This window comes from Numenius arquata, chromosome 27 (assembly GCF_964106895.1).
Source record: "Numenius arquata chromosome 27, bNumArq3.hap1.1, whole genome shotgun sequence".
NCBI lineage: Eukaryota > Metazoa > Chordata > Aves > Charadriiformes > Scolopacidae > Numenius > Numenius arquata.
Window position 1 is genome coordinate 992,431 of NC_133602.1, and position 12,574 is coordinate 1,005,004.

The 12,574-nt window shown below is 48.9% G+C and overlaps 1 protein-coding gene across 1 annotated transcript; it reads right to left on the bottom strand.

Moving 5' to 3' along the window:
* Positions 1-8,303: 8,303 nt before the first annotated feature.
* Positions 8,304-9,095, bottom strand: LOC141476029 (uncharacterized). Its single transcript, XM_074164644.1, has one exon. The coding sequence runs from the start codon at positions 9,093-9,095 to the stop codon at positions 8,304-8,306; it is 792 nt and encodes a 263-aa protein (XP_074020745.1).
* Positions 9,096-12,574: the final 3,479 nt, after the last annotated feature.

Below are 12,574 nucleotides of genomic sequence, written 5' to 3' on the forward strand. Positions count from 1 at the left end.
GGGTTCCAAAGCCCTGTAGCATCCCCGCTCTTACCCGAGATGCTCGTGAAGCAAAGGTGCAAGGAGGGAATGAGGCTTTCTGGGACAGGACCGCTTTTATACACTCCCTGCGCACCCCATCTGGAAGCGAAGCACCTCCCTGTCACAGAGGTTTGTTCATTTAATTCGTCGATGGCTTTCGGGTTTTTTTTTTTTTTTTTTTTGCCTCCCCACTCTTCAGGTTGCCTGTGTGACTCACCCCATCCGCGCCGGGTCTCGCCTCTCGTTATCGGTCGTCTTTCCTGTGTCGCAGAAATATTTAATTGCCAGCTCTACCTGCCTGTAGCACTGGTGGGGGAGTAGTGTGGGTGGCCCTGGTTTCCACAGCTTTACCGGTTAGGTTTTGGTGTTGATCACAACCGGGAAGCGCTTTGGGTTTAGTGGGGGGATTTAAGTCACATCCGTAAATCACACCATCTTTTTAAAATGTCTTGGGGTGCCTTAGTCCTGCAAATGTCCATAAACCCAGAGATGAGCCTATAAATACTAATAATGTCTTTGGAATGGTAGGACAACTCTTCCTGAGCAGCAGTTTAACTGGTGCCACCATTGGCTTGTTTTGCTTTAAACCAGCTGGTGGAGTGGTGAAGAGAGAGAAAAGACAGCCCCTATGGAACTCTTTTTGTCAGTCAAATGTTTCCTGCAGTTGCCAGAATTCTGGACCAAAAGCAGTTGGGATTCTTATGTTTGGAAGGGGGAAGACCTGCCCTAGGAAGTGATCCAGGATTAACGAGGTACGTAATTACGTGGTTAACTTTCAGTCCATGAGTAATGCCTGAGCCGAAGCGCCAGTGGTTTTTTTCCAGGCTGTGAGCGGCTCTGGTGCTGTCACATGGAGGAGAAGGGCTCCTGTGGGTGCTACCTTGGGTGACGCATGGTGGCCTGGGGTGGCTGCCACATTGCAGGGAGCTGGCAGACCCCGGGGACTTTCTCCAAACTTGTAGGAACATCCTTTTTGGAGCACTTTTCCCTGCTCCCCAATTAGCTCGTAATTGGCCAACAAATCCAAGTGTTATTTGGATGCACAAACCCACACAAACCTTGAGGCCAGGCCTTTGCAGTGAGAGCTAATTGCAAGCAATAATTTGAGATATTCCCTGTACGTTTCCTGTACCTCTGTGACATCGGTTGAGAAGTGCTTGTTCGGACTTGTTTTGCCCTTTTCTGCCACTACTCGTGGAAGCCCTTTCAGTTATTAAACAGGCAGCAAATAAAAGACCAAAATAGATGTTGTTAGCTGAAATAGGGGACTGCTGTGATTTTGTCAGTGCAAAACACTGACAAAACACTTCCCCATCCCTGGAGGGGTTCAAGGCCAGGTTGGATGGGGCTTTGAGCAGCCTGGTCTAGTGGGAGGTGTCCCTGCCCAGGGCAGAGGGTTTGGAACTGGATGATCTTTAAGGTTCCTTCCAACCCAAACCATTCTATAATTCTATGATTCTATGAAAAATGCTTGGAAAATACTACCTGAAAAAAATTTCACTTGCCTGCAGAGGTGCTGGAGCTTTTGGTACTCTTGACCCACCTTTCCTGCCTTTTATTTGGCTTTCTCCATGCTGATTAAGTTTTTATGCTATTCCCAAACACTGGCCACAGTGAGATGGATCCTTAACCCCATCCCACCTTTGCTAATGCTGTTGGAGAGATCTGGCATCCTTTGGGAAGCAGCTGGAAAACTGAACAAGCTGCCAGGCACTGAGGGGTCTCTCCAGCCTCTTGTGAGCTCCTGCTTTGAATGCAGGTGCCTTCATTAAAGCACCACAATTCTTGAGTGGTTCTCACAACCTGAAAAACATCTAACACATTGCTGTTACTGAAACACAGAGGATTTTTGGAAAGGCAGGTGGACAGGGCAGGGTTAATGAATCAGGTACGCAACCTAAATGCTTCTTTTGTATTGCTTAATTGCTATAATGAAGGAGAACAGTGTCAGGGCAAACTGTACCCAGGTTTGATCACTTGTGTTTAATTGTGTTTTGTTCTGGCATCAGAAGAATGATAGTAAATTCTGTCCATGAAAAAAGACTCAAAGTACTTTTTGCCTCTCAACATTGTGCTGCATTCACACAATCACAGAATGGTTAGAATTGGAAGGGACCTTAAAGATCATCTAGTCCAACCCCCAGGTTGCTCCAAGCTCCGTCCAACCTGGCCTTGAACCCCTCCAGGGATGGGGCAGCCACAGCTTCTCTGGGCAACCTGGGCCAGGCTCTCACCACCCTCACAGCAAAGAATTTCCTCCCCAGATCCCATCTCAATCTCCCCTCTTGCAGCTTAAAACCCATCCCCTTTGTCCCATCGCTACCCTCCCTGATCAAGGGTCCCCCCTCCAGTTTTTTTGGAGCCCGTTTAGGGGCTGGAAGGGGCTCTGAGGTCTCCCTGGAGCCTTCTCTTCTCCAGGCTGAACCCCCCCAACTCTCTCAGCCCCCCCTCCCAGCAGAGGGGCTCCAGCCCTCCCAGCATCTCCGGGGCCTCCTCTGGAGGTCCATGTCCTTCTTATGTTGGGGGCCCCCGAGCTGGAGGCAGAGATCCAGGTGAGAGTTCCTCATGTTATAATTGTTCGGAGTTTGTTGAAGATCAGCAGCACCCAGCCAGCAGTCCTGGACACCTCTAGATTTTGTGGCTGGCCATCTTAGCATGCGTTGAAAATGGGGTTTTTGATGGGGCTTAAGGCAAATGCTGGAGTCACACAACCAGCCTTTTCAAACCATTCCTACACCCAAAGCCTGTTCAGGGAGGCATCTGCTGCCTGCACCCTTTTCAGCAATGCCAGATATTTCTGATCATCGTGACACACTTGAGAATAATCTTATCAGGGTGACATCCATTTCATGAATGGCAATACCAAACCAATAAATTACACAAGTCATTTAATTACAAGCTGAGAAGAAATTTATCAGTTCATTGTGTAATGCTTGGCATCTTGCAACGCCCCTGGCTCGACCCAGGGCTCTTGAAGTGTTGGGCAGAGGGTTTCTAGAAAGGCTTGTTGAGGGGTTTCTGCAAGGATGTGGAGATACCTGCCCCAGGGGTGGTGCTCTGCGGCCAGATGGAAAAAAAAAGGGGGTTCTGCCCCATCACGGGATGCCTTTGGTTATAGGGCGTTTTCTGCTCCATGGTTGTGCCCATAGCCAGCCCACAGGGCTTTTGCAATGCCCGTGGGGTCTTGGTGGGGGATTTGGGTCTCCAGTTCTGTGGGAAGGTGGCATGGAGGAGAGCTGCCTGTACTGCAGAGGCCTGAGATGGCCTCCTAAAATGTCAGCATTTAAAATTCTTTATTCTCTCTCTTCCTTTGGAGTCCACAGGGGAGAGTGTGGCAGTGCCCACCCCTATTGCCTGGGTCTGGGCAGGGTAACTCCAGGGCTGTTGAAGAAGCACATGGTGTCTTGTGTTGTGGTATGAAATACAAGGTGAAAGAAAAATCACGAACACAAAACTCATAAACTCTGAATTGTAATGGCTCCTATATAGTCACAGACTGACACAGAGAAAACCGTGCCAGTGTGAACATACACAGTTTATTTTAGCACTCACAGATGAGCTCATTGGAGGTACAGGACTTGCCAGGGGAGGGAGAGGAGACATTTTCTTTGAAGATTGCTAGGAGACATGCAAAGTTTTCTGAACTCAGCACAACATCAAGGTCATACATGTGTATAACATGCAGATAACGTCCTGCTCACTTCATCTTTGAGGAGACTTGATAAATTTGCTGCTGGCAATCCTGTGGCTTTCCATGGCAGGATCCTCCACTGCTCCCGTGGCATCCAGATCCACCACCACTCCCGTGGCAACCGGATCCCCCACTGCTCCCGTGGCAACCAGATCCACCACTGCTCCCGTGGCACCCTTCACTGCTGTGGCATGAGGAGTGTTCTTGCCGGTGGCACTGGTCTTTGTCCTGGCGGGAGCACATCTTTGCAGACCTACTGGAAAGACCATCATCTTTGAGCGGGTGCAAAGGCAAGAGACACTGTGATGTTGGTCAGCTAACAGTAACTGATGTCTAGTTAGATGGGATTATATATCAAGAATAAACTCTCATTATAAGCCAGATTCTTCAAGAAGAGAGAAAAATTAGCAACGCACATAGCGGTCCCTGAATTTTACAGAGTACTCTGTGGATCTTCTTTTGAGCAAGTCTTTCCTTTCTCTTTTATGTTTAGCAAATATATAAGATAGAAGTTAAAGCACTCAGTGATTAGTGAGAAGCGGTGGCCAGAGTCCAGAGCTAGACCTGAAGAGTCCCGTCCTCAGCTGTCTGAACCAGTAAGTTTTAAGTTTAACTCATTCCTTCCTACTATTTATGTATGGACATGGATGGAGAAGACCACCCAGGCAGAAGGACTGAGCAACTGTGTCCAGAAACAGTCACAGAGATGAGACGTGTAAGAGAAGCGGTCAAGACCCCAGGATCAGGACAAAGCTGGTGGTCATTAAAAGTGTAAAAGTCTGATCAAGCTCGACTTACCCTTTTCGGCAGGAATTTGAGAGAAGGCGTGAAGCTGAGACAATGAGGAGAAATGGGGTGCGAGATCTTTTATAGGGCACCCAGTATTTTTCCTCCGGAAAAAAGATGAGGTCCCACCGGAGGGACTTGATTGTCCACCACCCCCAGCACTTTGCTAATTGGGGAATTTTTACACTCCTGTTTTGACTCATGGTGTTGCGAGCAGATCAATATCCTGCCTTTGGGATCGCTGTTCCTCTTGTTACTCCATAAAAATGTTAATTGCCCACCACGCCTGGTGTAGTTCACGTGCAGGGATGGGGAGGTTTCTGGATGGTCTTGCTGCATTTGTCTAAAGCATTCACCCGTTTCTTGTGCCTATTGTAAAGCAGTCCGAGTTGGAAATGCGAAAACATTAGTGGATGGGAAGGTGGGATAGTGGGGTGGGCTGGTGGACTGGGCTGCAAAGGGACCCAGAAAATAGACGGGGCTTGAAAGAGAAGAAATATGGCCATGGTGGTGTGTAGGAAAAATGGGTGCATTTGAGCAGCTTGGGAAAAAAATCTAGGTTGTGAGTGGGCGAAGGAGACAAAGGGAATTAAGGATGCAGGTATGAGCACATGATGGGGCGGCAGAAGGCGAGCGCAGAGCCCGGGGCTGGTCTATGTGGGGAGTGCCCTGAAAACAAGGAGGGTGAGCATCCTCCGCCGAGCCCTGGGGCCACCACTGGCCATCCGCCTCCGCCGGGGCGATGGGGCTTGGCCCTGGTGGGTTACAAAAGGAGTCGAGTTGCCTCTGGGCTCTAAAGCTGTCACCGAGGTTCGGGGTTTAGAGGTGGGAGATGGTGATGAGAGACTTTGAAGCAAATTCCTGCTGGACGTGTCTGCTTGGAAGGTTGGGAGTGGGCAAACGCAGGCGGTGGGATGTGGCCGGGGAGTAGCATCAAAGAGAAACCTATTTCTGAGCAAAACAGCAAAGAAGCACTAAAAGGAATGCTGCAATATTACAAGTCAGTCCTTTCTTTGCTCAAAGAAAGACTTTTAACCTGAACAGAAGGAATTTAAAACCCCACAGGAGACAGAGAGCATACAGGCAGGATGTTCGGAAGGACCAAGGGTCTCCAACAGCATCCCATTCTCACGATAATTGTTCCAAATATCTGCTATTGGTTACCATTATCACACTCTGATTGGATAAAAAAGTTGGGAGAAAAGGGTTGTGATTCTTTGAGCTCTCTCTGTGCCTCCATCCTCACACATACACTGGGGAGGGTGTCGGAATCCGCATCTCAGCTGATTTAATGCTCTGCTTTGGGGAGAAAAGTGTCTTTCTGCCTCCAGAGCACACCAGACCTGATCTCACCCAGGACTCTAGAGGCCACTGTAATATTAACAATAGCACAGATTGAATTAAAATAAAATAGACAGTCAAGGACTAACCAATGGTGCTGAATCACTTGAACGAATTGATACATAAGAAAATCAGACTGTGTCTGAGGATATTTCACAAACGTCAGAAGAACAAAAATTCTTGTGAAACTATTATTCACGATTCGCTAATTACGCCCTAGATCATGTGGATGGTGACAAACACATTTATCATTTCTCTCGGCGATAGAGAGAATCCGCCTGAGCGTGGCCTGGTGGGGAGAATGCTCATGTGCACTGGATACGTGTTCAAGACAGGGCCACACTGACCCTGCAGCTGGTCGCTGAGCCCCACATATCTCCTGCAAAGCTCCTAGTTTTTGGGAGAGGCTTCCCTGAGTCCCTTGATCCTGTTCTGGGTGGATGGCAGTTTTTTTCTTTGGGTAATTTGTTGGTTTTATGGAAGGAATTGTTTCAGGAGCTGGTTTGTTCCCCAGTTTGGATCACGGTTTCTGGGTGGCTTATGTGTGGTCACGATTCTTCCATATTTCAATTATTGGTTTTCTACTTATGAAGGAGATACATGAGGCACAGAAAACCCCAGGATCTCAGGAGGATCTGGGGGACACCCCAGGTACAAGTTCAAACCTGCAAATCCCTGAGAGGTGATTTAAACGCAAAGAAGATCTCTCTTTTGTTTTGGACAGGGATCGTTTGTGTGAAATCCCTCTCATTAGAGGTTGGACAAATTGATGTCAAAATAGCCTAAGCAGAACAACTCCTTCCCTGGGGTGTGAGAAGCAGGAGCTGCCATCCTCAGGTCTCCTCCAACCCTCTCTTCCACAGACCAGCAAGCTCCAGAAGGGATTGGAAAGTGGATTTTGATGCCTTTTCCACCACCCCATCCTTTGCTGTGATAGTTTTGCTGGCACTTTTCTTTCCACAGAGGTCCTGAGGCTTGCATAAGCGGTGCTGCCACTGCAGCCCACCGCACAGTCCGTGGGGTGGGCATATGGGCTGCCCCATCCCACTGAGCCCTCCTTGGGATGGGGACTGTGTGCTCTGCAACGCACGTTGGCATCAGCCTCTGCACACGGGCAAGGAAGAGGATGGTGAGGGAGGCTTCTGCCATGTCCGGGCAGAGCATGTCGGCAGCCTCCGTGTGTCCACCGTAAAACCTCCATCCCAGTCAGGGTCAACCTGCGCCTGTTTTTATCTCTTTGCCTTATCCAGAGAAATCTCCACCATTAACGTTGCGAAGCAGCTGGTTCTGTGATGTGTCACATCCTGCTGGCTGGGCCAGGCAGGACACCGGGAGATGGAGATGATGGAGGCTCTTGGCTGGGCTGGGTGAGGTGCAAGGGCCACCTGGGACATGATGTTGTGAGTCACTGACTCCAGATCCCTCCTTTGCTGCAAGAAACCTCCCTTTCCAACCTGACCAGGCCGTATCTTACAAGGAGTTTGGAGCTTTTTGTTCTGTTAAAGAAAGTGGGTCCAACCGAGTCCCCCTGTGATGTCTACATACCCCTTTCTGATTTCCATTTGCATGTATTCCTGGAAAGATGATCCCCATTTCTCCCTGAGCCAAAGTCTTCAGCTCTGAGAGGTCTCACCCCTCCCTGGGCTTTCCCAAACATCTCTCAGCCATCGGAGTGGCACCAAGCATCACTGAGCACCAGCTGCTGGAAGACACATAGGTCCTGCAGGAGCTGCCTCCCTTGGGGTCAAGATCTGTCACATTTAGGGTCTCTGAATGTCTAATGGATCATGGACCAGAGCATTTTTCTTCCACCAGCTTCAGTATCCCCTCTTTGGCACTAGTTGTGCCATTCCTCTTCCTGAATCTTCTTCCTGGCTTTTTTCCCACAGCTTATTTTGGAGGTTTCTGATACAAATCAATCTGCACCCATTGCCTCGTCAATGAATGAAATGATGTGCTGAGCACACCCTCACATTTTTACCTCCCTGATGAAGTGTATGTTTTTTTTTCACATGGGTATATTAGTATTTAATTGCTGGGTTGCATAAAGAGCTCGTGATGAAAACTGTTAGTCCCTTCTCCACAAGTAAGTTGTCTGGAGTGGGAATAAAAAGACATCAGGTTGAATCAACCAGGAACCTCGATGTGAGGGGGAACGGGGACGCTGCAAACACCAGCTTTGGCCACAAGAAGAAACGGAAGCAATTCAAAGGGATGAAGTGGAAAACACTGATGCAAGGGGGTTATGAACCATAATTTTTTATTGCCTCCATGTCTGCTGTGAAATAAGGTGATGAACAGCACTTGATATTTCACAGAGACAGTGGGTTACACCTTCAAAGCACGTTACAAGCAAAATGACAGGAAGAGCGGAGATCCATGAGCGACATGGGACATGCTGACCATCAAGGCAATGTTGCAAGAGTGAGAAGTTTCTCTCATTCATCCTCATTCCTCGTGTCCTCTACTTTATCTTCCGGGCTGGCACTTTGCAGGGCTGCTTTTGCTGCTGGCTTGGGATGCATTTTGCCATGGGCGGCTGGCTTGGGATGCACTTTGCTGCAGGCTGCTGGGTTGGGATGCATTTTGCCATGGGTGGTTGGCTTGGGATGCACTTTACTGCAGGCTGCTGGGTTGGGATGCATTTTGCCATGGGTGGCTGGCTTGGGATACACTTTACCACGGGCACACAACCTTGCTGAACTGGAGGGGGACAGGTCTGCACAGGGCAGCACTGCGGGATGTGCTGCGTTGGCTTGCTGTAGCACGGCTTCCCTCCCTGGTAGGCTCCTCCGTGGCACGTCTCGGAGCAGACCGACCTCCCGTAGCTGTGGCATCCCCCCGATGACCCATAGCTGTATGTTGGCCTCCTGACACAGCTTGAACCACCTCCGTGGCATGAACCTGAGGACCCTTGGCATCTCTCAGAGCAGACCGACCTCCCGTAGCTGTGGCATCCCCCTGATGACCCATAGCTGTAGGTGGGTCTCCTGACACAGCTCGAGCCCCCGCCACCGTGGCATGAATCAGCCGCAGCGTAGCCATGGCATCTCTCAGAGCAGACTGGCTGCCGATAGCCGTAATGCCGGTAGTTGTGCCCTCTCATGCCTTCCACGCCTTCACCCTCACACCCTGAGGAGCAGGTGTTGTAGCCGTAGCGGAAGGGTGTGCGCCGGGTGTCCAGCCAGGACCCTGAGGGATCGTACCAGGTTGAGTTCAAGTTGAAGTACGATTCTCTTCCAGAAGAGTATATCATGTTCAAATTGTAGGGAAACACCTGAAAAACACATGAACAGATGGGCTTGCATTTCCATCTCCTCTTTTCATTTAATTTCCCATAAACCCACTTCAGTGAGCCATTCATAGGTCAACCTTGCTTATCCTGAAAGCCTGGATCTAAATTAAATTCTTGCAGTTACCCAATACTGGTCATATTGTGCCCAAACCCTCCTTCTGACCCTACTCTTGAGTTTTTTCCCCTCCAAGAACAGAAACAGCCATAAGGCACTGCAGCACAGAGTGGCATTGCTGTAAATCCCATACTCAGGTCCCCCAATAGCTTCCTTCTTGGCTTCGCCCACCGTCCTCTAGCCCTTGTGTGTAGAGCACGGTCTGAAGGACAGTGCAAGTGTGCCAGGACTCTGACCTCCTGAATCCAGACACCCATTCAAAAATGAACCTGGCTGCTCCAGGACGTATCTTACCCAATTCGCGAGGGAAGGCAGACGCTGACCAGGAGACCAGATTGTGAGAACCAAAGGAACGGAGGCCTTTTATATGGTTCCAAGTCTTCCCCTTGTAAATGAAACACGCTGCAGGAACGAGGACTAAATTATTTATTGGCAAAACATCTCCTCCATTTAGATGCTGTTCCCAGCACTTAGCATGTTCTGCTTGACTCATGATTCCTGATAAGCATCTCTTAATTATAACGTAGTTACTGAGTGGTGCACATAAAGGACTCACATCATTTAAGCCACACATCGGCTATGTGAGGCAGGTAATAATGTACTTATTCACCATCTCCAGGGGACCGAGACACTCAGTGCAGGCTGACGGGTGACCTGTGAGTCAGGAGCTGTGATAGGCACAGTGCTAACATCCCGGCCTTCCCCTTCTGCTATCCATGAGGTATGGATATTTCCAGGTGCCTGAAGCACAAACAGGTGATTGGAAAGAGCCAGCTCAGAGTCACCAAAAGCAAATTGTGTTGATGGGTTTCGGTGATGAAGAGGTTGGCTCTGTGGATGATGGAGTGCGATGGATGGTGCTATCTCAGCTTTTGCAAGGCTTTGGGCAGAGTTTCCCATGGCAGCCCTGTAGTTAAACTGGTGGAGGCATGGACCAGATGGGTAAACTACACAGTGGATGAAAAACTGGCTGATACTGATGCTGGTTCTGTTTGACATCTTCATTAATGTCCTGGATAATGGGGTGGAATTGGTAAATCTACAGGTGGCACCAAATTGGAGTGAGAGACTGAAACTGCTGGAGGATGCAACCTGGGCAGGCTGGAGAAATGGTCCTGCGGCTGGGATGGGCTAACTGGGATGGGAGGGCTGGGGCGGCTGGTGAAAAGTGACTGGGAAGAAAAGATGAACCAAAGTCGACCTGGAAGCACCGGCGTGAGGGCTAAGCTGGCCCTTGGTCTGTGGGCTCTGAGTCAGCCCCTTGGGCACTGCGCCAAGATGGTGCCTGGGAACCGGCTTCAGTGAGAAAAGGCTGGGAAAAAAAGCAACTAATAAAAAAAAGGATTTCTGAAGTCAAAGTTCATATGAAAGTGACTTTTCGTTTGGCTAAAATTAGACATGAGAAAAATAAATTGTTGTGGTTTTCTGTGTTAAAAAACCAAGAACTAATTTCTTTTTTTTTGCTTTCTGGTTTTCCTTGGTGGGTGCCAGCGGCTGTGAGGACACACTGGGGTTGTGCTTAGGTGATGAAAAGAAACAACAATATATATTTTAATGCACTCAGTGGGAGGCTTTTCTGGCTAAGGGAGAGAGAAACAGCACATTTCCAGTGTGCCTGTGAGAGCTGAGCAGTGGGGAGCTGCGGGGGAAGAGCCTGGCCTGCATCTTCCTGCACCGAGTGAAAGGCATTCCTGGCATGCACAGACATGCCTCACGTGCTGGGGCACACGCTTATTATCATAATTAACATTTCCATGATGGATGGCCTCCCAGTGCAGTGTTGCTGTCTAGTTAATGAAGGTGATGGCACGCTTTGTAGAGCAAACTGTTTATACCTAGATCACTTACCGATGGACCATAGTGAAGTCCGTCCATTGGTCCTGTGGTGGGTGACCACAGTGGAGAAGGTTTTACAGCACACAGATGGAGTTCATCCTCGTGAAACCACTACAGCCGGAGCTGAAATCCTCATGTGTGAGCTCTAATTTTGGTTTTAAATATACAAATTTCTTTGTGAGTATTTAAGTGACTTTTAACATCTTTTCATTGTCACACTGGTGATATTTTTGGGGGTAGAAAAAAAGAGGAATCAAGGGTCAACTAAATTTTTCCAACTTTATTCTTGAATACACAGGGAGAAAAATCAAATCACAGGAGTCCTTGATGCTCCTGCAGTCACAGTGTGTACTTTTCCCCAGTACAGTCCTGCGTCTGTTCTCGAACAACCTTGAAATCCCAGTCCACTGAACCCATGGGAGAAGGCAAATCCAAGGCAGGCGGTTTCCCCATCCTTGCTCCAGCTCTTTCCGTTTGGTTTCTCCGTCCCCAGGCTGCTCATCTTCTCAGAAGAGCTGTTCTACCCTCAGGAGGAGCAAAGTGGGGTTTGGATGATTAAAGCCTGTTCCCTGGCAGGGCAAGACCCTGGGAATTTAAAGTGTCAGTGCTGGGGTCAAGCAGAGGACTGCGGACCCCGGATCCAGTGTGCAAGGAGCAGCAATGAGCCACCGGCCATGGCAGCGTTGTCTCGTGCTGAAAGCAGAGGGAAGAACGTCGGCAGTTTGGGGCAAAACATCCCCCACACTGAGGCGGGGGGTCTGTCCTGGTTTGAGTCTGTTCAGCAATTTTGCTTTTTAGCTAAGCCTCTTCTAACTAACTGAACTCTCTGAAGTTAACGGCATATTGTGGAGACACTGCTTGTTCTCAGAGTGATAAGATCTAATTATTTGTAATTTATGCCAAGGAATGGTATGCAGAAAGGCTCCTGCTTCTACTTACTGCTATAACAACTGAGCTCAGCTAATTTTGTTTTTTGCCCCATTGGAGGGTCAGAAGTGGAAAAGTGTAGAGGGGTCGTAGCTGCGGGGAGGAGCAGACAGGAGAGGTGACCCCAACTGACCAACAGAGTATTCCATCCCATCAGCATCATGCTCAGGATAAAAGCTGAGGGATCAAAGTGGTCAGTCTCTTTCTTCAGTGGCTGGTGTCCAAGGAGGACTCTGTTCGTCTGCATTTGATCCTGATCCGTGCATTCTGGAATGCAGATCTGTAATCCAGATCCGGAATCCAGTCCCTGTCCTTTACTGAGTCCGGTCTGGGACTTCCCCAGTGCCTGCCAGTGATGTGATCATCCTCCCGGGAGCTCGATATGGCTTTGTATATATTGTATATATTTCATTATTTTCTTTTTCTTATTTTATTAATATTTTCATTAAAGTAGTTTTGTTTCTTCTAAACTCGTAAGTCTCTTTCTCTCCCTCCGCTCCTTGGAGAGAGAGGTGGGAGACAGCATCTGTTGTTCCTCTTGGTGACCACGACAGGTCCCAGC